The 25,811-nt window shown below is 39.7% G+C and overlaps 1 protein-coding gene across 1 annotated transcript in view; it reads right to left on the bottom strand.

Moving 5' to 3' along the window:
* The window catches only part of Fam135b (family with sequence similarity 135 member B), a 107,374-nt gene that overhangs the window by 64,911 nt on the left and 16,652 nt on the right, over positions 1-25,811 (bottom strand). The window contains exon 4 of the mRNA XM_035444192.1: positions 24,344-24,470. Coding sequence (XP_035300083.1) covers positions 24,344-24,470 — 127 coding nt within the window. The remainder of the gene's footprint in view (positions 1-24,343; positions 24,471-25,811) is intronic.

Here is a 25,811-nt window from a genome sequence, read left to right as displayed (position 1 = left end):
GTCTCACAATTACTAAGAGACAACTGTGGACTTCCAAATCATGTTTGGTTTAAAGCAAAGTGTTTTCCCACAAGGTAATATACTATGCTCACCAGAATCACAGTTCTGAAGCTGACTGGTAGCTTCTGAAGTGAGAGACAAGATAGTGTGGACAGACATAATGAAAATAGCAGCAGTAAGAAGAAACAGCCATCAGATAAGCAGGATTAGTTACACACCTTGTGAAGGGCCCAACAAAGTCCACTCCAAGCCCCCGAAGCTCCTTCTAAGATAATATTTCCAGATATCTCTGCAGAACTGTGACTCTTCGTAGTCTACTGTAGTGCCTATTTTTTAGAGACACTGTGGTCATTGTGTGTCTTCATACTGGGCAATTGCTGAAAGTCATGTCAGTGACTTAATGAGTCAACATTGTATACTTTTGTGATTTTTATATGCCCTCACAAAGAAACAATTATCATCTACAATGACTGTCCAATGATGAGTTCTGAGTATCTCTCTCCTTGACACTCTTGATGGTCTTTATACATGTGACCCATTCTATAGGAGATCTGGAAAGTGGATCAAAGCAGAACAGCATATCAAAGGGACACAGGCTCAGGTATGTTCTCATGGATTTCCTAACTTGAGAGATATAGGACATGGGTAGTTTATCTGACTGTGGGATGGGGAAGCAGAAGGGGCCCATCTTTCTCCAAACTGGTTCCCAGTATGGATGTAGTTGTTACATGAATGTGGCATACCCAATAACTAACCCACATTCCTAAAGACCACATTCCCACCCAATAACAAACCTCTTCACTGAAGCAGACCTTTGCAATAATGCTGGCCACTTCCTGGACTCTTGTAGAAAAAAGGCCTTGAGAGATTATTGAGCCACAGAAGGGACCACAGAGCCCCCACTTCCATTCTAAGTAAGTTCTACTGGAAACCAGCTCAAAGCTTGACTGGATAATAGTCACATACTGATAGCATTCATAGAAACCAAAATAATGAATGTTATTAGCTCAAAGTAAATCACAGTTTAACTAGGGTTTTTGAATAAACTCTACAAGGTTTGTATCATTATTAACCTCTTCTTGTATGTTCAAACAGCATACTAGATCTCACAGACAATGAAGGAGTAAAAAATTCCCACAAAAGCTATTTAAAAATCAAAATTAATGGACTGAAAACAACCTGAATGAATTTTAAGTAATGATGAGTGATGTTGATGGTCATATTTCATGCAAATATTGCCACCTAGTTTAGTTATCTGTGTATGCATGTGGTATAAAATAATATGGCCATTGTTGTGCTGTCTGTATACTGTACACTGCACTGCAACCTTTCTTCATTGAGGTTACTGTGCATGAAATGATTTTGGTGTTGTTTGGCATTTCTTGTCTGTTTGTTGGTCCTCTGATGATTACAGTGAGCACCTTCCTGTCTGGTATGTCACTGTATATCCATTCACAGACATTATCTATGCACCATCCAGTCTCCAGAACAAAAGAGCTCTGTGATGTGATGAGGAGCAGGCAAGCCAGGACCACTTGGCAGATGTCCTAGAGAGTCTCACAAAGAATAAGCATCAAAGAATAGTTATTTGTCCTGGGGAGAGCCATAAGTGGAACCTATAGCCCATCTCAGAGCTATGGTCAGAGAGATGGCCTCAGGAAAATTCTTAATGTGAAAAGAAGACAACAGCTAATAAAATCACTGACTGTCATGCCATTTGGAGAATTTCTTTTTAATGAACAAATGAAAGAAAAACTATGAAGAATCAAAGTGGGGAAGCTGTATATATTTCTATGGGTAGATTCAGCTCTTTCAATTATGATTGTTAATTATTTTCTGCACTGCTGTTGGAAATGGAATTCTTAATATTTAATCTAATTGAGAATGAGTTCAACTCAGACAAGTAATTTAGTTGTCAGATCATCCTAAGATCACAACATCACTTTGATGAATGTCTTTTTATTTATACTCTTGCTTGAAGGAAGGTGCTGATTTAAGGGAAAATATTATAACTCTCTGATTCAACCTGAATAAATACTGAATACACACACACACACACACACACACACACACACACACACACACACACACACACATTCAGTAACCACAAAGGATGTGTTAAAGATGCAAGACCTGTGTGTTCAGTGTAATGATCCAGGTCTCCACCAGGATCAACATGAAAACTTTGGCAATTACTAAATCTAAGATCAAGGGCAAGGCAGGAGAGGTCATTCCTCCCTGATAAATTTTTCTTGTAAAAATGCTGACTCTGTGGAATCACATACCGTCCACATGCAAGACCATTGATACATTACACAGTCACATACAGATTCCTCATATGTGCATATTAAATCTAACAAAATATACTAAAATGAATTGAATAACAATACTGATGATTATCATTATAATCCATTTCATTCTTTTTATTACTGTCTTTATAACAATCTTAGTACTATATAATCTCATATTTGTTCACACTAAGATTATAAGTTGCAGGAGGCAGGCAGAAGGTGATAGCTGGCTCACCTGACACTTTCAATATGTCCAGTTCCTTTCCCCCTTCATCCTCTTCTTACACTTCCTCCTCTACTGCCCTTACACCCTCCTTCTCTCTCCCCATCTTCCTTGTCCTCTTTCTCTTCCTCCTTCTCCATCTTTCTCCTTTTTTATTCCTCCTCATATTTAGCCTCTTACTTTTCTTCCTACTCCATTTCATCCTTCACAGTGACCTACAGCATCAACCTTATTTGATGTCTTTTGTTGCTTTAGATCTTAGATTTCATATCTGACAGCTCTTAGAATTGTATTTTAGCTTATTAAGGATCAGAAGTGGTGGAACTTCATCACCCTTACAAATTTCCATGTGTGCATTTAAGTGAGAAAGCAATAGGATAATAGGTAAACACAATGAAAATCTAATCATGGAAGTTCAACAAACAAGCTATCTTAGGAATGGGCTGTAACTCCCTGTAGATAAGAAGGAGTGATGAACCCTCTGTACCATCTGCTGTCCTGGAAATAAGAGGTTTAGGTCTGACTCCACTCTGCTTTGAAGTGCCTTTCCTCTAGACTTCTAGTGGCTTTGTTTAGAAGTCTTTCTACCTCTAAACAGGAGCTAAAACCTAATCTTGACTTCTTTCCCAATTTTCTCTCCTTGTATGAACTTAGTGTTTCTCAAATGAGCATATTATGTCCTGGAATCATTCGTTTTTTCCTAACTGGGCACCAATACTCTGATGTTTTGTCTTATCTCATCAGGTTTTAGGTGGCTAGGTATCATCTCCAGTGTTTCTTCATAGAGGATTATCTCATCTCAGGATGGCTGTTGCTTCCCTACCTCAAATGCTACACTTACAAATACTACTTTAATTCATGAGTCATTCTACCTAAAATAGCCATATTTCAGAATCAGAGTAGATATGCATCATTTGTGCATGCAAGAATAATTTTCTAATATTGTGCTGTCAAACTACTAAGTAGGACTAGAAATGGAAAAATTATTTGCCTATGATTTCTGCATTCCAGCCCTTTTACTCTAGTTTATGAAACATAGATATGTTTCAACACAGTTTGGAAAATTCTGTAATAATCTGATGGACAAATGCTACTTTGGCTTAGGTGGAGACACTCATGCCTTGTTGGGGAAGGCAAGAACATGGCTGAGTGAGAACAGTTAGTCTAATATTTAAAAGAAATATGCAGGTACTAACAAGAATAAGAAAATTCCAATCACATAGGTAAGTGTGAGTACATATGACTCAAAGGAAAGCCTCTGTGGGAATGAAAATACAAACCAACATTGTAATTGGATGAAACATGTTTGGAATACATTGAGGATTAGCCATAGTGGGGATAAAGTAGAGTGTAAATATAGAACCAGAAGGAAAGAGATAAGCTGGGAAACTGCTGTGTTAGCTAATAAGAAGCAATTATGATGATGTTCAGGCAGTGGAGGAAGGAGAAGATGAGGGAGGAAAACAAACATATGTTGGTAGGAATCAGAACCTCTGAGGTGAGAGAAAATTGATTGGGGATGGTCCTGAGACTTCTGATAAAGCAGTTAATAAACCACTTAGGGAAAAATTCAGGATCCAAGATGATGTTCCCATGGATCTCTAGTCTGGCAGCCCCATTCCAAATCCGCATATAATAGGTCTTGGGACAGCTATTTCTCAATGACATTTTTTTCATGTCTGTACAACAGAAATACTAATAGCTCCCTGGCAGAGTACTAGAGCAGGATAGTCAGAATATGTCTGCAGATGTTTAACATGGTTAGAGGTCAGAAAATGGTAAAGACTCAATACTCAATATTACATGTTAGCTAATGCTATTCTTTCATGTAAATAAGTCTAACCTGAATATTATCTATGCCATATCTTTTTATAACTATAAATCTACTACCATAGCCACTACAGACAATATTTTATGAATTCACTGTTCATAGAAAACATAGAACTAGACTTTTCTTCAATCCATGGTCCATTCAATAGTGCATATACAATCCTCAGCAAGTAACTCCAGCATCATGTTTCCAGGCTCTCAATGGGTAAAGTCAGTGCTATGGCTATTGAACGAAGCAAGGAGACTCAAACACGTTAGGACCAGAAGAACACTATAGGACCCAAGTCACATAATGTCCTTGCTGGAAGAATCAAAGATAATTTGAAGAAAGTTCATCTGATTCCCTTTAGTAAGCTACCTGGACTCCCCAACTCCCTCACTTAGCCTGCTTTCTAAAAATGACTCAGATACTTAAAGCCATGCTGAGTGAAGTTCAGAGTAACTCCCCAGAGCCCACAGAACACTTTCTAACAGCCTGGAGCAAAACATTGATTTGTCTGAAAGTTCTCTTGGGAAAGAGAATGAGATCAGTATGGAACATAATTCTCTGAGGTACTGTAATAGGCAATTCAGGGAGGCAGTGGTAATTGTGAATGGTGAGGAATGAGGCCACTATATACTGATAAATGCTAGAGCAAACTGAAACTGAATGACACAGCTAACATACTCTGATATCTGTGCCTGTAGAGAAGAAGACTGTCTGCACTGGGAATGATCTGAATGCCTGGATCCAAGAGGGTCACATTTCTTGCCTACTCTGGAAATAGGAGGTTCTATATGGAAAAGTAGTTGTGAGATTCTTGGTGTCAGTTAAACTAGATGGCTCAGAGGGGTTGTTTATGAGCAAAGCATATTTGTACATAAATGCTCAAATATCATAGTGAAACATTGTTTTGTATGATAACTGTGGTGGTTTGCATAAAAATAGCCCCCATATGTTCACATATTTGAACATCTATTCATCACAGAGTGGCACTATTTGAGAAGGATTTAAAAGGTATGGCCTTGCTGGAGGAAGTGTGTCATTGGGATGGGATTTGAGGTTTTTCAAAAGCCCATGCTAGGCCTAGATTCTTTCTCTCTCTCTGATTATAGATCAGGATGTAGATCTCAGCTACTGTTTCAGCACCATGCTTGCCACACGCCCCCCCCACCATGAAGACGATGAACTGAAGCCCTGAAACTGTAGGTAAGCCCCCAATTAAATGGTTTCTTTTGTAAGATTTGCCTTGGTTGTGGTGGCTCTTCACAGCAATAGAATAGAGACTAAGACACTAACTAAAAATTAATTATAAAAATAAATTTAAAAAGTCAGTTTAATTAAAACAAACTAGAAACAAGATCTCTTGGGCAGTGAAAGGACACTATCCAAAGGGGGGACAAAAAGATGATGGGAATGAGAACATAATAATGTACATTATATGAATATATGAAATGTCATAATGTAATTCTATAAGTAATGTACATCAATAAAAACAGACTTCACACATGATAAATAAAAATGGCTACAACAAAAATTTCTATATAAGGTTATTACTAGCAAATTTCATAGTTATTGGAGGGGAGGAGAAATTTAAGTAAGAGTTGACATATCTCATGGTTTAGGGCTAGGTATTTTCAGAGAGCCAGTGTCATTTGCATACATGATATTCATTGAATGATGAATATGAGTGCATGTAGACAATGATGAATTTAGGGAGAGAGACCTTCAGTTTGCATTAAAATGAACAATATTTGAGGGAGATGATCTCTGTACTAGATAGGAAGTAAGAAAAGAGATACAGATAAAGACTCTCTGGACAAATTATATTTGTCCTGGATCCCAGAGTCACATCAAGGAGAAGAAGAAATAATAAAAACAAGAAATTATCTCATGGTTGAGAAGCAAACACAGGGGCTGCTGATATTCTATGGACAGAATGGCACAGGTATCTACCAATTTATCACAGCTGTGTGACTAAGAACAAATTTCACAAATGAAAGTTTTCTGATGCACGTGATATTGGAACATAGTTATAACTACACAGTTGTTGTGAGGGCTAAGTTTGCCAACTGTCACCATTATAGTTGTCACCAAGATTCTGAAAAGCACACCCACTGATGTCAAAAGTCTGAAAATTTTGTCTACAATCTGCATTTATATAAACAATAACTAAGTGGGAAATATGATTTATGGCTAGAATTACCTACATGTTTTCAGTTGGTTCTGCCTAGACAAGAAAACATAAGTTCAGAGAGCCATTGTCCTAAAAGCCATGCTTCAATTCTAATATTCCTCATGTACATGAGAATCTTTGCCTGTTTTTCTTCCTCCTTGGGTTATTAATGTGAGTTTCCTCCTACATAGGCAATGCTGAGAATATGTCAGCATTCTAAAAATCAACAGTCCCTTTTGAAATAATGGGTGAAAGCAAGGGAGATATACAATGAGATACAAGAAGATAGATGCTGCTTTGAAACACCCATGGCAGACACTCACAGAGCTTGGGGGTTCCTCCTTGGTAGCTTTTTAAATGTAAGTAATTAAAATTCTATACCAAATATTACCCCATTTCAAATAGTAAGACCAGCAATGGAGATACATCTAGCCCCCAAACCCCATATTAAGCATATCCAGTAGATTTTAATAGAAGAATATTAGCATTCACTGGTATATGATTATTAATAATTTCTAAAGACATGAGAAAAGAGACTTTGGGGAAAATAAAACTGAATCCATGTAAGTGTAATCCTTGAGTTAACTGAATATTATTTGTGCACATTAAAAATAGTAATATTTTTGTTTCTAGTCCTTGTAATTGTAGCCAAAGAAAATTGAAAACAACAGAAGGAGAAACAGGAGAAAGGAGTTAAAATTTATGCAATATTTACTGTATGTCAATCACCATAAGTGTCTTAACCATGAGGATAATCATGAAAAGCCATCAGGCTAGCAATGTGTCTGTTCACTATTACAGGTCAATTGTATTTATATATATATGCAAATCGGGTGAGCATTTCAGAGGTGTGGAGGTCAGTGAGCATCTGAGCTCAAGTCACAGTCCTTAGGTAAAAAGGCACCTACTCTTCTCAGAGTATTGGTTTTCTCGTGTGTAGACAGATTTCCATGGATGCTACAGAGCCAGGAAACACATGCACACACACGTGCAAGTACACAAACACACACACACACACACACACACACACACACACACACACACTCAGACAAGACTACTCATCTTAAGAAACTGCTTACTGACGCTGGAAGTACACCCTTTGAGAAAGTTACATTGAAACAAACTATGGGGGAAAGCCTACTTCTAAAACTCCAAGAGTAAATATAAATTTAGATGATTTGTGGGTTGCAATGAATATCATGTACTTACTGGCCAGACTAATCCAGCAAGTGTGGTCTCAGCAACTGCCAATAAAAATCACAGAGAGAACACTAGCAATTTGGTCTCCATGGAAACAGAAGGTAATATACCATTCCTGTTCCTAGATGGATCTTTTATTATTTCAATCTTGGAAAAGTGATTTTTCAAGGTGATAGAAACTATAAATATAGTCAATTATTCATAGCAATGGAGATAGAACGCATGAATCTTCAATGTTTCTTTGGCCCTGCTGATTTTTCAGGGAGAAAAGAGGATCCTGGTGAGAGGAATGGCTGACATTTAGAGACTGTGTATCTCATTTCCAGTCTGATAGAGTTGTTCAGCTAGAAACCTGACCTTTACAGGTTTCATGACAGACTTGATTTCCTGCCTTTAGTCATCTAACAGAACTGCAGTTGGTACCAGTGCCCAGAACCCTGATGAACTCAGCCATCACTCAGTGCAGGCTATAAGTATTGTAAATACCATAAACTGTAAGTATTAGGATGGGGCTGCAAACATATCAAGGATGTGCAGTTTAAGAAACAAGATCAAGAAAACAACTGACATCAAATGCTGAGGAGGATGTGGACGGAAGGGAGACCCTCATTCACTGTTGGAGGGATGAAAGCTGGTCCATCCACCCTGAAAATCAGTGTGGTGAATTCTTCAAATAACTAAAAGTGAAGTGACAGTTTGAGATTCTTTTCTAAGGTATATGACCTCACTGTGCCTGAGAACCTGCCTAGGTTTCCAGTACTAGGCATGATTGCTGAGTGGACCATAAGTCCAATTAGGTAGATGTTGACACCCCAAGCCTCAAAACATGTGAGTACCACTTATTTCACCTTTTGCATTTATTCCATGATAGTCATTGTTGTTGTTCATAGGCATTGCAGCTGCATAGGGTGGTTTAATTGCTTCCCTCCCTTGGCAGCTTGCACAATATTTTCTGGAACCATGCAAGCTAGATGACAGGAAAGATACTTCTGTGTGAGAGCCAGGTATAGTCATCCCCATTATGTGTTGCAAGTATGTGTTATTGCCAGCAATAAGAGCCCACCCTCAACCCTTGAGAGACAACCAAGGAGCATATCAAGGTCCATATTGCTTAGGGGGTCACTTGGGTAATTTTGACCAACTATTAAAAAGGAGGTTTCTTATTCCTGGTATTGAGGTTTTTGTTAGTTTATGCTTCTGGTGTATGTGGGGGACTTCGAGAGCCCATCCCACTTGAAGGGATGCACTCTGTCTCTGAACACATGGGGAGGGACCCAGGCCCAGCACAGGAAGATTTGGTGGACTTGGTGGAGCCCCGGTTGGGGGCCCTACCCTGCCTGGGGAGTGGTGGGTGGATGGGGTGGGGGTAGGTTGGAGGTGGGGGAGAAGGAATGGGGGTAAGGGGAGGGAGAGGGAGAGGGAGAGGGGAATTACATGTGAAACAAGCCTGTTCCCTAACTTGAATTAATAATAATAAAAAGAGAGAAAAAAAAACAACAAAAAAAACTATCTGTGGCTCATGAACCATTGCAAAATAGAGAGTGGAAGGATTCTAAGAGTCATAATATCAGGAAGTCATCTATGAAGCAGTGTCTTCTAGAAATGGTTACATAAACAAGACTGGAACAATGATAGTGTCAATAGATATGCTAATGCGAAAAAGGAAATTTTTCCTCAGGGTCCAACACTTAGACAGGCAATTAATGTCTCCAAGGAGAAGAAAAATTATTCCCTCCCAGGGATGAGCTCATATGGGATGTCCAGTGCTGAATAGGTATCCCTTAAACCATATAAATGAAAACAATAAAATGAACTCAGAAGGTTTTGTTTAAATATTTGTGTTTACACACACAACAACAACAATGATCAAAGAAGCGACTCAGCACCTGAGGACCAAGCAACCCTGAGTCTGCTGAGATCGCTGGGCTGCTCATGCCCCCACTCAGGGCAGAGGAGAGCTTCAGGACCTGCCGTTGGCCCAACTTCGGCCCGCTCAACATGGGAACTCCTGTCCTGGGGTCTGCAAGCAGGTCAACTGGGCCCGGGAGGACAAAGCAACCTTAAGTCTACTGAAATCACCGTGCTAGTCCTGCTCCCACCCACCTGGAGAGGGAGTGCCTCAGACCCAACTGTACCCACCCTGAGACCCATCAGAGTATCAAACCTGCTTGCACCCACCGGAAGAGAACCTTGGACCCATACACACCAGGAGAGGAAGAGATACCACCTGCACCAATTAGAAGAAGAGATGGAAAGACAACAATATAAGAACACATCCAAAAATAGAAAAAACAATATGATGTCATCACAGTCTAGAGAATCTATGACAGAAAGACCTCAACATCCTAACACAGATGATGCAGAAAAGAATGACCTTAATAAACAACTTCATGCAGATGATAAAAACCCTAAGAGAGGAAATGAGAAATCCAGAAATCCTTCAAAAAATGGAAGAAAAGACAAAACAAAAATTACCAAAAACAATTCAAACAGTGCAAGGTTTGAAAGCTGAGACAGAGACCAAAAAAAAAAAAAAAAAAAAAAAAAAAAACAGTCCGAGGAAATGCTGGAATTAGAAAATTTGGGTAAATGATCAGGAACTACAGATGCATGGAAGAGAGAATCTCAGGAGTTGAAGATACACTAGGAGAAATAGACTCATCAACCAAAGAAAATCTTAAGTCCCTAACAAAAAATGTCCAGGTAACATGGCACACCATAAAAAGGCCAAACCTAAGAATAATAGGTATAGAAGAAGGCAAAGAAACACACCTAAAAGGTACAGAAGACATATTCAACAAAATCATAGAAGAAAACTTTTCCAACATAAAGACATGCCAATGAAAGTACAAGAAGCTTACAGAACACCAAATAAAATTGACAACAAAAATTCCCCTCATCACATAATAATCAAAACCCCAAACATACAGAAAGAATATTAAGAGCAGCAAAGGAAAAATGCCAAGTAACATATAAAGGGAAATCTGACTTCTCCATGGAAACTCTGAAAGCCAGAAGGTACTGGATAGGTATTCTACCTACACTAAGAAACCACAGATGCCAGCCCAAACTACTATACCCAGCAAAGCTTTCAATCACTATAGATGGAGAAAAGAAGTTACTCCATGACAAAACCTGATTTAAACAATACATAGCCACTAATCCAGCCCTACAGAAAGTACTGAAAGGAAAACTCCAACCTCAGGAAGATAACTACACTCACAAAAACTTGGCAATAGATAATCCCACTTTACCAAAAGCCAAAAGAAAAAGCAGGGAAATCCACACACAATATCAACAGCAACAATAAATCAAAAACAAACAAGAATAAAAACTCAATGGTCCTTAATTTCCCTCAATATTAATGGGCTTAACTTGCCTATTAAAAGACACAGGCTAATAGAATGTATACAAAGGCAGAATCCATTCTTCTGCTGCATACAAGAAACACATCTCAACTTCAAAGACAGACATTACCTCAGAGTAAAGGGTTGGGAAAAGATATTAAAATCAAGTGGACCCAAGAAACAAACTGGTATAGCTATCCTAGTGTCTAACAAATTAGACTTCAAATTAAAATCAATTAAAAGAGATGAAGAATGTCATTGCATATTCATCACAGGAAAAATCAATCAGGAAGAAGTCTCAATTCTGAACATCTATGCCCCAAATACAAAGGCATCCACGTTCATAAAAGAAACATTACTAAAACTCAAATCACACATAAGACCTCACACAGTTATAATGGGATACTACAACACCCTACTTTCAACACTGGTCAGGAACAACAGACAGAAACTTAACAAAGAGACAAAGGAAGTAACAGAAGTTATGACCCAATAGGGATTAAAAGACATCTATAGAGCATCCCATCCAAACACAAAAGAATATACCTTCTTTTCAGCACCACATGGAACCTTCTTTAAAATTGACCATATACTCTGCAATAAAGAAAACCTCAACAAAGTAAAAAAAAATTGGAATGACACCATGAATCTTATCAGACCACCATGCTTTAAAATTAGAATTCAAAAACAACACAAGTTGCATAAATGCCATAAAATCATGGAAACTAAACAATACTCAACTGCAACACTCCTGGGTAAAGGAAGGAAAAAAGAAAGAAACCAAAGACTTCCTAGAATTCAAGGAAAATGAAGACACAACATACCCAAACTTATGGGACACATTGAAAGCACAACCTCTAAGTGCTCACATGAAGAAACTAGAGAATAGTCACACCAGAGAGTTGACACCACAGCTGAAAGCTCTAGAACAAATAGAAGCAAATTCACTCAGAGGAGTAGACTCCAGGAAATAATCAAACTGAGGGCAGAAATCAATAAAGAAAACAATTCAAAGAATCAATGTAACAAAAGTTGATTCTTCAAGAAATCAACAAGATAGAGAAACCATTATCCAAACCAACCAAAAGGTAGAGAGAGAAAATGCAAATTAACAAAATCAGAAATGAAAAGGGGGACATAATAACAGACACTGAGGAAATCCAGAGAATCTTCAGGTCATACTTTGAAAAAGTTTACTCCACAAAATTTGAAAATCTAAAGGAATTGGACAATTTTCTGGATAGATACCACGTACCAAAACTGAATCAAGAACAGATAAGTAACTTAAACAGACTTATAACCCCTAATAAAATAGAAGCAGTCATCAAATGTCTCCCAACCAAAAAAAAAAAAAAAGCCCAGAGCCAGATGGTTTCAATGCAGAATTCTACCAGAAATTCAAAGAAAACATAGTACCATATTCCTCAAATTGTTCCAATAGAAGCAGAAGGTTCATTGCCAAACTCTTTACAAGGCTATAATTACCTTGGTACCCAAGTTACACAAAGACACAACTAAGAAAGAGAACTACATACCAATATCTCTCATGAACATTGATGGAAACGTACTCAATAAAATACTGGCAAACCAAATCCAAGAACATATCAGAAAAATCATTCACCATAATCAAGTAGGCTTCATTCCCGGGATGCAGGGCTAGTTAGTTCAACATATGAAAATCTATCAATGTAATCCACCATAAAAACAAACTGCAAAAGAATAACCACATGATCATCTCACTAGATGCCAAAAAAGCCTTTGACAAAATCTAACACACCTTCATGATAAAGGTCTTGGAGAAATCAGGGATAACAGGAACATACCTGAACATTATAAAACCAATATACAGTAAACCAACAAAAAACATCAAATGAAATGTAAAGAAAATTACACGATTCCTGTAAAATCAGGAAGAAGACAAGACTACCCACTCTCTCCATATCTCTTCAATATTGTACTTGAAGTTCTAGCTAGGTAAGTAAGACAACAAAAGTTGATCAAGGAGATACAAATTGGAAAAGAAGAAGTCAAACTTTTGACGGGTGTTGGTGGCGCGTGCCTTTAATCCCAGCACTCAGGAGACAGAGGCAAGCGGATCTCTGTGAGTTCGAGACCAGCCTGGTCTATAAGAGCTAGTTCCATGACAGCCTCCAAAGCCACAGAGAAACCCTGTCTTGAAAAACCAAAAAAAAGATATTACTTTTTGCAGATGATATGATAGTTTATATAAATGATCCAAAAACTCTACTAGGCAGCTCCTACAGCTGATAAACACCTTTAGCAAAGTGGCAGGATACAAAATTAACTGAAAAAAATCAGTAGCCCTACTATATATAGACAATAAGAAGGCTGAGAAAGAAATCAGAGAAACATCACTCTTTTTAATAGCCACAAACACCATAAAATATCTTGGGGTAATACTAACTAAACAAGTGAAAGACTTGTATCACAAGAACTTTGAGTCTTTAAAGAAAGAAATTAAAAAAGATACCAGACAATGGAAAGATCTCCCATGCTCTTGGATCAACATAGTCAAAATGGCAATCTTGCCAAAAGCATTCTACAGATTCAATGCAACCCCCATCAAAATCCCAGCACAATTCTTCACAGATCTTGAGAGAACAATTCTCAACTTTATTTTTTATTTTTGCAAAAGCAAAAGGTTTCTTTGTATTTCAAGCTGGCCAGCTAGGTTCTCACTGCATTGTGGGCAAATGAGATCCCAACCAGCAAAACAGAATTCTCAACCTTATATGGAGAAACAAAAGACCCAGGATAGCCAAAATAACACTATACAATAAAGGAACTTTTGGAGGCATTACCATCCCTGACTTCAAGCTGTATCATAGAGCTATAATCCTGAAAACAGCTTGGTCCTGGCAGGAAAATAAGACAGGTAGACCAATGGAATGGAATTGAAAAACCCTGGTATTAACCCACACACCTAGGAACACCTGATTTTTGACAAACAATCTCAATTTATATGATGGAATAAAGAAAGCATCTTCAACAAATGCTGCTGACAAATTGGATGCTGGCATGTAGAAAACTGCATATAGATCCATGTCTATAACCATGCACAAAACTTAAGTCCAAATTGATCAAAGACCTCAACATAAATCCAGGCACACTGAACATATTATAAGAGAAAGTGGAAAGTACCCTTGAACGAATTGGTACAGGAGACAGCTTCCTGAACATAACACCAGTAACATAGACACTGAGATTAACAATTAATAAATGGGACTTCCTAAAACTGAGAAGCTTCTATAAGGCAAAGGAAACAGCAAGACAAAACAGCAGACCACAGAAGGGGAAAAGATATTCACCAACCCCACATCTGACAGAGGGCTGATCTCCAAAATATACAAAGAACTCAAGAAGCTAGTTTCTAAAACAGCAAATAATCCAATTAAAAAATGGGGTACAGAGCTAAATAGACAATTCTCAATAAAAGAATCTAAAATGGCTGAAAGACACATAAGAAAGTGTTCAACATCCTTAGCCATCAGGGAGATGCAAATCAAAACAACTCTGAGATACCATCTTACTCCTGTCAGAATGGTTAAAATTAAAAGCACCAATGACAGTTTATGTTAGAGAGGATCTGGAGAAATGGGAACACTCCTCCACTGCTGGTGGGAGTGCCAACTTGTAAAGACACTTTGGAAATCAGTATGACGATTCCTCAGGAAAATGGGAATCAGTCTACCACAAGATCCAGCAATTCCAGTCTTAGGCTTATACACCGAAGAAGCACGTTCATTCAACAAGGACATTTGTTCAACTTTGTTCATAGCAGCATTATTTGTAATAGCCAGAATCTGGAAGCAGCTTATATGCCCCTCAGCTGAAGAGTGAGTAGAGAAAATGTGTACATTTACCCAATGGAGTACTACTCAGTGTAAAAAAAAAAAAAATGGAATCTTGAAATTTTCAGGCAAATGGATGGAACTAGAAGAAACCTTTCTGAGTGAGGTAACCCAGTTACAAAATGACAAACATGGTATGTACTCACTCATATATGGATTTTATACATAAAGCAAAGGATTACCAGCCTACAATCCACACCGCCAGAGAAGCTAGGAAACAAGGACTCTAAGAGAGAAATACATGGTTCCCTGAGAGAACAGGAAAGAAGCAAGATTCCCTGAGCAAATTGGGAACATGTGCGGAGGGGAGAGGGAGCTAGGAGAATGATAAGGGTAGAAGAGGAGGGGTGAGGAGGTCATGAGGGAGTAGGAAGTTTGGTTTGAATAGAGGAGAGCAAGATAGGAGACAGCATAAAAAGGGAGCCATTAGATGTTTAAATTGAAATCAGTCACTAGGGTAATGTCCAGAGATCTACAAGGATGACACCAACTAACAATCTAAGCAACAGAGGAGTGGATACCTTAAATGCCCTCCCCTGATAATGAGATTGATGACTAACTCATATTACATCCTAGAGCCTTCATCCAGCATCTGACGGAAGTAGAAGGAGACACCTACATCTAAACCCTGAACTGAACTGGAATCCAGTTGCAGAGAAGGAGGAGTGATGAGCAAAGGGATCAAACCAGGCTGGTGAAATCCACAGAAACAGCTGACATGAACAAGTGGGAGCTCATGGTCCCCAGGCTGATAGCTGGGAACCCAGCATGGGACTGATCCAGACCCCATGTGGAGGAGGCCTGGGAAATCTATGGGGCCTCTTGTAGTAGATAGTATTTATTCCTAGTATAGGAATGGACTTTGGGAGCCCTTGAAAATCTATGGGGCCTCTAGAAGTAGATCAGTATTTATCCCTAGCATAGGAATGGACTTTGGGAGCCCATTACATATAGAGGTGTACTCCCTCAGCCTTGACACACAGGGGAGGGCCTAGGCTTTATCCCAAAGTATATGACAGACTCTCTAGACTCCCCATGAGAGGCCTCACCCTCCTGGGGAGCAGAAAGTTTATGGGATAGATAGGGTGTTAGTCATGGGCAGGGGAGGAGGAGAAGGAGAGGGAACTGGAATTGACACGTAAAACAATATGGTTTCTAATTTAAATAAAAAATGAAAAAAATAATGATCAAATAAAAGAGGCTATCAACTTGACAGTAGGGGGGCATGTAGGAGTGGATGGAGGAAAGGCACCTAAAGGCTTGGAGGGAAGAAATAAGAGTGAAAAGAGTTATGATTCTATGTCAAGTAAAATGTTTTTAAAAAGTATATAGGCCCCATGACCATGCTTTAGCACTCCTTAGTATGTACTTAAAGTCCTCAACATCTTACTCTACAGATACCTATTCTGCCATATTCACTGATGCTCTGTTCACAAAAACCAAGAAATGAAAACAACCTAAATGTCCCCCAGATGATTAATGGGTAATGAAAATTTGGACCTATACACAACAGAATACTATTAATCTGCAATGAAAAATGAAATTTATAAATAAATGGATGAAATTTATAAGGATCATATTGTGTGAGGTAACCCAGACCCAGAAAACACATGCCATATGTTCTTTCTTGTTTATGGATTCTGGCTATGGATTTTTTTGGTTGGAGTATACAATCTGGAGTAACCATAGATACCAGTAAAAAGGTATGATGGGAGGTGGGGAGGAGTTCTAGAGAAAGGGGAGTAGGGCACTGGTACTACTATGTCAAAATAAGAAAAATGGGGAAGGTGTGTTTTGTCTGGGGAGATGAGAGGTAGGGTCATACAGAGGGAGAGGGATAAAAGAACACTAAAGATGACTGAAAGCCACAGGGAAATATTTTATGCTTACTTGAAGTACATATTTAATGTAAGTAAATGTACATGTTAACATCCTCAGCCACTTTCATGCAACACATATTTGTACACACACACACACACACACACACACACACACACACACACACACACACACCACAGCGAAAGAGAGAGGCAGAGAGACAAAGAGAGATTAAAACTTAGATTAAGGTATTTCAAAAGGGATAGTTTCAGCCATTCACAAGTCAGTATAAATCAATACTGCTAATTCACTTCATAGGAAGCTACCTCACGGTCAAGCCTTTGCAATTTATGCCAAAAGATTTTCAAGTCTACTTTGCTACAGCCTCTCTCCATTCTATTGTAACTATACCTCTGTCATCTGTGTGTGTCTCCTCTCTGCTTTAATTACCTTTTCTTTTTTTTTTTCCTTTTGCCTCTGGCTACCACTCTACTATTTCAGGGGTCACCGCAACAGCATTCATCCTTGTCTCTTTGTCCTAAATTGTAGCTACCACCTATCAGTACTCCACAAGCAAAAATAATAATAAAAAACATCTTTAGAGACCACTGATTGTAGTCTGTTTATGATCTATTTGTGTTAACCTGGTTCATATGGCCCCAACCCATCAGGATATAGCAAAATAGAGGCTGGTAAAGCCATATGAAGAATAAAATACAAAAGCAACCAATAGGCAGAGAAAGCCTGGAAGACCCTCCCCACCTGAGCTTCAGACAGCAAACAGAGCATGCTCAAGAGCCAAACTATACAAAGTGGGTGCGATGTAAGTGCCATAGAAAGTGCCATGCCATTCCAGGCCAGTGCTTACAGACATTGGTTTTCCCTCAGCTCACTACCCTACCCTTTCTCTATGCTGTTTTGTTTTTACTAATAAACTGTTCTATTTCCAGTCAGATGCCCCTGATCTAATTCTATGCTGTGAGTCATGTGAACCCACACACATCAACAGGCTCAAATACACAGGCTCAAATAACAGGGCCACTCATGACATTCTCAGCCACTTGTCTGGCCACAGTGGCCTCTTTGGAATTTCTAAATGAAGTATTAAACATGAGCATCATACAGGAGAATGCACAGCAATTCTTTGCTATCACAAGTTGCAAAAGAGCCTCACTTGGCAAGTAGATTCCAGTCTCCCAATAGGGAAACAGTGACAGTACTGGAGCAAACACCTATAGGTAACTCACAGGAAAAATGCTACATTAGACCCTCCCTGGTGCTCAATCCAAGTGTGCTGCTTGTTGAAGTGTTTGCTATGTACCAGGAGACATGGTGGGTACCAACAAGATGACGGGCAACACTGGATGGTCTGTGCGAGCTTCTTCTCTGTGACCTGTGATATGAACTATTCAGGAACATGGCAGCCATGTGAAATCAGGGTTGTCTCCAATAACAAGAGTATGACATGTAAATAAGTAATACCTTACAGGTTGGATGCAAAGCTTGCTATCACAAATATGTATGCTTCTTTAGAAATGACCTATGAAATTACACTAAATTAATTAACTGCCCACTCTAGCCCGTATGCCATAAAACTACTTTTTATGCATGATTTTTGAACTAGACAGTCATTTAAATGAAAAAAGTCAGCCATTTTACATCAGTTGGGGAAATACAGCAACGGTTGTCATTCTAATTCTTAAAATATTAAAACTAGTTAACTTTTTTAGTTTGTTTTTTTGAGACAGGGTTTCTCTGTGGTTTTAGAGGCTGTCCTGGAACTAGCTCTTGTAGACCAGGCTGGTCTCAAACTCACAGAAATCTGCCTGCCTCTGCCTCCCGATTTCTGGGATTAAAGGCGTGGGCCACCACTGCCTGGCTCATTAACTTTTAACTGCAAATCATTTTCAAAAATAACTATGTCTTGGTATTTTTCTCTTCTTTCTGATCATGACATTTTTCTTTTACTTTTAAAAATTAAAGTGATAATGCTTAATATGAGATTTACCCTTTTAACAAAACTATAAACACATAGAGCATGATGGAGTGCAGGGTAGCCCTGTGAAAGAGCTCGCAGGGAACCTCTCTCAGCACATAAGATCAAAACTTCAACCTCTTCTCCTTCCCGACAGTCCCTGGTAACCACCACTGTTCCATTCCTTTCTATTTGCTGGTCTGTAGCTATTTCACATAATATTTTTTCTTCTCTGATTGACTTAAGTCATAGAAAATAATCCTAAAAGACACTAAGGGCCCTGAACTGCCAAAGCAACTATGAAAGAGGATAAAGCAAGAAGTATCATGGTCTTTGATTTCAGAATAGAGAGCAGAATCACAATTATTAACCCAGTGAGTTACAGCCATAGACACTGCACAGAAACCAACTGAAGAGGATGGCAAGCCCCCAAATCATTAAATATAGTGTAACCATGTCCCATTTTCTCACAGAACTCATATCAACATAATATGCCTTTAAAAATAACAGAAATCTCAGTAATAAGTTCACTGTCACTGAATAGTGCCAAGGTCACACAATGGGGGCAAGGAGAGTCTTTCATTCAAATAATGTTTGAAAACTGCATATTCATACATAAAAGAATGGATTCATACGGAATTCATTTCATACCCCATATACCATAATCATCTCAAGTGTATTGAAGAATGTAGTATCAGGCCTGAAATTATAAAAAGCCTTGGAGAAAATGTAAAGTAAAATTTGAGGGCATTTTATCGGTGATGCTCCATGGCATCCAGAAGGGGAGAGACAAATGGGGCTGTGCCAAACAAGTCTCATTTTTGCAAAGGGACAGCCATGCAATGCAAACACAATGGAAGAAATAGGGGAAACAGTTTCAACTGTGATTTGAAGAAGAGCTAATATCCAACACGTATAAGCAACTCCTACAACTAAACAAAAATCAAAACTAAATAATTAACATAAGCAAATTTATAAATAAGCAAATTGTCCCAACTAGCTCACTTTGCCATGAATCTCTGATTTTTCCCAGGCTTCTGTCAGGAAGGGCTTACTGAGGGGAGCACCTGTTCCCCCATGCCACCAGCTGATGCAGCAGCCCGTGCATATTCCATTACTATCTGTTAATGCTCTGGGCTTCTTGAGACTTGGATGCAAAGCTCCCATGGGAATGTGGAACTAAGATTGGATTCTCTGCCTGGCAGCCTTGCAGGGTGGGCACACAGCAATGACTCCACATAATTGGATGGGACCCAAATGGAAAACACACAGGAAAAGAACAGAGCCCTGAAAACAACTCACTGAGCCATCTCTCAGGAGAAAGCCCAGTGCCAAGACTAACAAGTCAGCCTTTCTATCTGAACATATGAAAGACAAGCATGTACAATTTTGGCTCAGAGCCCCAGAAGCAGCCAAGAAAGAAATAGAAAACAAACAAACAAACCCTCACTATACAGCATCATCTGTCTGCCAAGCCCGATTATGTAATTTACACATATAAATCTTCAAAAGACAGACCCCATTGTCCCCATTTCACAGCTGTACAAACTGAGTTTCTGTAAACACCAAGTTTCCACAAATTGTAAATATTTGCCACAGAAGGCAGCACATAACAACAGTCTCAAACAGTGTAAAAGTTCAGTGGGCTAGGATATTCCACAGTGCTCACTGCTCTGCCCATTGCTGGTTCCGGAGTCTATACAATCTCGCAACATGACCTATCATACTATGACCCTTACTTTCTGTTTGCTGCAGTGAGTGATCTCTCGCATGAATCTCTAGCTCTTCAACTGTGCACCAGTACCAGCACCAGCATCAGCACCAGCACGGTGCACAGAGTTATTTCAGCCTTCCATTAAACATTATTACTTGAGTTCTGGTTTCAAAGGGCAGGTGTCTTGTTAGGTCCTAGGGGAAGAAACTAAATGAGATGGTCCCTACTCTGAGTTATTCAAGCAGAGGTCCTGAAAAAGGAGAGCCAGAGATCCTTCAAACATTTGGGAAATCAGACAGCACCATTTCAGCAGTGTTGGTACAAATGGTTTTGGCTGATGTAAATGGCACTGAGCACCAGAACACCTCCCAAGTAGATGGAGCATCACACTGTGATAATATACTACTTATGATTTATTAAAGCTTGCCTGAGGATTCAGAAAGCAAAGTCAGCCTCAAGCTATAGAGATCAGGCAGTGGTGCTGCACACTTTCAATCTCACAACTCAGGATTAAGTGGTAGATGGATCTCTGTTAGTTCAAGGCCACCATGGCCTACACAAGAATGAAGAGTAACAGAGTTCCTGCTTTTGATCCCAGCACCTAGGATCACACACCTTTAATCCCAGCATTAGAGAGTTATATAAGAAAGGATCAAGGTCTCAGAGCTGGCATTCATTCTCAAGCCACATTGAGGACAGGATGACATTAAGTCTTAGGATTCTTCAGCCATGTTGAGGAGAACATAGCAGTCTGGGATTTCAGTCTGAGATTTAGTGGAGCCAGGATCACCTTTCAGCCAGAGAAGAGTAAGAGTTAGTGGCTGGCTGTCTTGCTTTTCTGATCTTAAGCTTGAAGCTTGAACCCAAATATCAGTATCTGGGTCTTTTAATTTTTTTTGTATCACATCAAACACTTCAGTGGCTAAGGACATTAGCATGTGAGGAACCTGCTATAAATGTTTTCACCTAGGCTGTGAATGCTAACAATTACCAATGTCTCTGGCTATATTCCTTCAGAAGGAGTCTGAACTGAAGGTTTTTAGGTGGTAAGTCTATCAGCGAGACTCTTTTTTTATTATTCTTTAATTACTACTCATATTTACATATTCATCCCACCATTCCCTTGCCCTCCCATTGTCCCATGTTCCCCACCAACCCCCCAACTCCTCCCAGGGATAGTGAGACCCTCCACAGGGGACCTTCAAAGTCCCTCATATCATGTGGGGGAGGGCCTGGGCCCTTCTTCCTGTACCTGGGCTGCAATAGTATCCTTCCATAGGGAATAGGCTCCCAAAGTCCATTTGTGCTTTATGGATAAAGACTGGCTCCACTGTTAATGGTCTATAGACTGTCTTGGCCTCCTAGTTGGCACCCACATTCAGAGGGCTTGGTTTGGCCCAATGTTGTTTCCCCAGCTTTCTGACAAGGGTCTCCATGCTATCAGTAGGTCAGGTCCACTGTTTCTGCGGGTTTCTCCAGCCCCGTCTTGGCTCCTTTGCTCATCCCTCCTCCCTTTCCACAATTGGATTCCAGTAGTATGGTTCAGTGCTTAGCTGTGGGTGCTAAGAACAGCTAAGAACTGCTAAGAACAGCTACTGGATGAAGGCTCTAGGAATGGTAACCAAGTTACACATCAATCTCATTATAGGGGAAGGGCATCAATGGCATCCTCTCCACCACTGCCTGGATTCTGAGCTGGGGTCATCCCTGTGAATCCCCTAACATTTTCCCTGTGCCAGACCTCTCTCCAAACATGTACTGTCTCCCTCTATCAAGGCATCTCCTTTCTTGCCCTCCTCTATTCTTCCCCTGGGGGGAGGACAGGAAGGAGGTAGGAAAGGAAGAAGGGGAGGGGAGGAGAACAAGAACAGGGATACTCTTTTTATTTCAATTAGAAAGAAGAGTATTTTACATGTCATTCCCAGGTCCCTTTCCCTCCCCTCCTGCCCTACCCCCCCCCAACTAATACCCTACATATCCCATACCCTATCTGCTCCCCAGGGAGGGTAAGGCCTTCTGTAGTGGGTCTTCAAAGTCTGCCGTATCCTCTGGGATAGGGCCTAGGCTAATCCCCTTGTGCTAGGCTCAGGGAGTATCCCTCCATGTGGGATGAGCTCCCAAAGTCCATTCCTATGCTAGGAATAAGTACTGATCCACTACAAGGGGCCCCATAGGTTTCCAAGGTCTCCTCACTGACACCCACATTCAGAGGGTCTGGATCAGTCCCATGCTGGTTTCCCAGTTATCAGTCTGGAGACCAAGAGCTCTAACAGGGATTCTCTTAAAGCTACCACTTAGTGCCGTGAGAGAGGAAGAACTTGGCAAAAGGAAAACTGAACTGTGATCGGAAACTGTTCAGAGTAATTGTTCCTGTGTGTGAGTTGGCTGTCAATATCCCAGAAGCAAGGGAATTGGCAGATGACTTGGGGACATACCTCCTATCTACTGAGGGATGAGGGATCTGTAGTAGGCATTGTGGGTGAAGAGCCTTCTATCCAGGCCACATCACATGCTGAAATGAATTTGGGAGGTAAGAGAAATGCCCATGCTATGTAGGAAGACTCTTAGCTTTCCAATCTTTCCCTCAATGTATGAAAACAAGTCCTACTTTGGACTCAATTCCCCATCCTTTCAGGGCAATTATGGCGGCCTCCTTCGGAGACCTCAGAACCATGAAAACATGTGACATAGCAGCTTAGCCCAGATAGATATGAGACTGGGTTAACATCTGCAGTCAGATCTCCTAGCTAGATCTCAAACTAGGGAAAGTCCAGAGAAATAGGAAGTTTTACCTCAAATCTTCAACAGTCTGGTCAAAGTGCATTCTGTCACGAAAGGTGACAGGGCTGGCTAGGGCAAAGTCTTTCACTTGCCTGTCATTTGCTTAACAATGATAAATTTCTTGTATCTACTTGTCTGGGTCATGAGGTGTCTAGATGTATGGTTAAATATTGTTGAGGCTGCCAGGACAGGTGTATTTGATAACTGCTTGACCTGAACAAAAGACCCACCTGAGGGAAAGAGAACTTCCTCCCCAGTTTGACAGGACTGGTTCAATCCACTGAGTTTTGACTATTAACAAAGCAAACAGTTGTTTTTCTAAGTGACAATGTTACCCAGCTTCTGGAATTACACTTGACCTAGAACTCTATCATCAATCACCTTGGTGTCTAGCTTGGTGAGGCATATTTACAGCCTTCTCAGCCTCTAGGATAACTTGAGTCACTTCACTACAATAATGAAGGAGTCATTGCTATTGGTTCTATGTCTGGGGCAACCCTGAGTAATACTGGCTGGCTATTTCTGAACAATATGCTAATAAAATGCTTCATGTGTTAAAGAGAAATACACACATGATGAGAGGAGAATAATGGCAGAAATTTCTTGGGAAGAAACAAAGGGAATGGAAAGGTAGACATATTTATTTACTAGGCAGCTCCTAACCACCAGGTATGAGGCAAACAACTTTACATTTGGGACAACTTTGGGTGTACATAACTGCATATGAGATTAGTGGTTCTTAGTGATACCACCCCAGAGGTGGGGAAAGAGAAACACAAGAGAGAGTAAAGAGTTGGATCTGGGTTTTGAAACCAGGCATTCAATATCATAACATAGTGTTATGAAAACATCCTCACAGTAATATCACCTAGCTTCTAGAGAGCTCTTTTCTCCAAAAGGACTAGAAGTAAGAAGGACAACAGGAGAAGAATACTTGCTACATTTACTACAGGGCTTGATACTCAGAATGCATCTGAGAGATGATTGGTGAAAGTGAAAGGATGGATAGACCTTGAAATAAATGGGCAAACACTGCCCTAAAGAAACATTTGAAAGAAGAGGGAAACTCATAGGACACACTCTTTAAAAGTGAGAATTGCAGGTTTTGGGATCACGGCTCCCAGTGCACACATTACCTCTGAGGAAGTTGGCTTGCAGTATCCAGCTCCGAAGACCAAGTTTTCCAGAGAAATAATGGGCTGTTCTGGTCCTGTGTCTGGGCCACCTTTCCCTAACCAGGAGCCTCTTCCTGGGCGAGCGAAACTAGAAAGAAGTGGAAGGGGAAAACAGAAGATGAGTAAACTATCATCAGCTCCCTGGGGAGCTGCAACTGAGGAACCTGTGGTGTAGATTTAGGTGGTGTTCCAGCAGAAGGGTTTAGATATTGTGATCCCAATGCTGAATAATGGATGAGTATTCTTGGATGGTACACATCAATAGTGTTATAGAAAGGTACCCAAATGCCTTATGTCCATCAGCTGAGAAGTTGTTGAGGCCACTTTCTAGGGAATCATCAACCTGGGAGGCAGATAGAACTCCTGACCAGAGTAGAAGGACCACTCCAAGTTAATCATTCCCATGAAATCTACTTCTGCCCTAATAGGATCATTGTTTTGCATGAGCTCCTTCTAGCCTCAGTTACCTCCCTGCTTCTGTTTACTTTCCTATAGAAGACATAAAACATCCTTCACCTCCACAATCCATGCAAGAATCCTGCAATATGTCCTAGACTTTTGTAATCAACAGAACATTTCCTATATCTATGCTAGCTGGGAACACTGTAATCTCTTCAAGAGAAAATACACAGGTTTTTTTCCTAGTTCTGATTCATTATAAAGATCATCTGGCAGGTGTGCTGGACATGACCAATCTTAGACTCAAAGGAGATTTGGTAATGTGATAAGATCATGTGGCTTTGGGTATATGGTAATTCTGTGTATATCATATTTGGGTATATAGTCATTCTATTTTCCTCCAATAATATATAAACACATGCTTATACTAAGTTTTCTTTTCTTTCAGTTATCATCTACTAATTTCACAAGGCCCTAACCCTAGATGAAGAGCTACAGGCAACTAAGGAGGAAAAATCATTCTTCTGTAGGGAAAAGCCATCTGATAGGTTATCTAATACTGGTTGTCATCTAAGCACATATATATGAGCAATACTAAATAGGTTCGTCAGGCTTATGTATAAATGTAATGATAATAATTAAAGAAGAATAGATCATGAATATGAGATGGGGACACAGGAAAAGTTGGAAAGGAGAGAGAGAATGGGTAAAAATGTATGAAATTCTAAAGAAATTAAAAAAATCTAATGGCTTCTTTAGATGTATCTTTTTATTTTACAAATGCAGTTTTGTAGGTATGTTTTAATCTTCCAAAAAGACTAATAGTCTCTCATGGCAAAAAAAAAAAAAGACTCCACCATAGATGTCCTTAGATGTCACCATCTTTGCTCTGGTTGCTTGAGGTAACTGGGGCAGATTTCAGACAAGAAGCTAATGTTCCTGGTAGCAATATTGACAGAGATATAAAGTTAAGGTTAGATTTTTACTTAATTAATTTATTCAAATATTATTAGTCTCATGCCACAAGCCA

Source organism: Cricetulus griseus, chromosome 4 (assembly GCF_003668045.3).
Source record: "Cricetulus griseus strain 17A/GY chromosome 4, alternate assembly CriGri-PICRH-1.0, whole genome shotgun sequence".
Classification (NCBI taxonomy): Eukaryota; Metazoa; Chordata; class Mammalia; order Rodentia; family Cricetidae; genus Cricetulus; species Cricetulus griseus.
The sequence above is the reverse complement of the archived record's forward strand: the minus strand, read 5'-3'. Positions and strand labels throughout refer to the sequence as shown.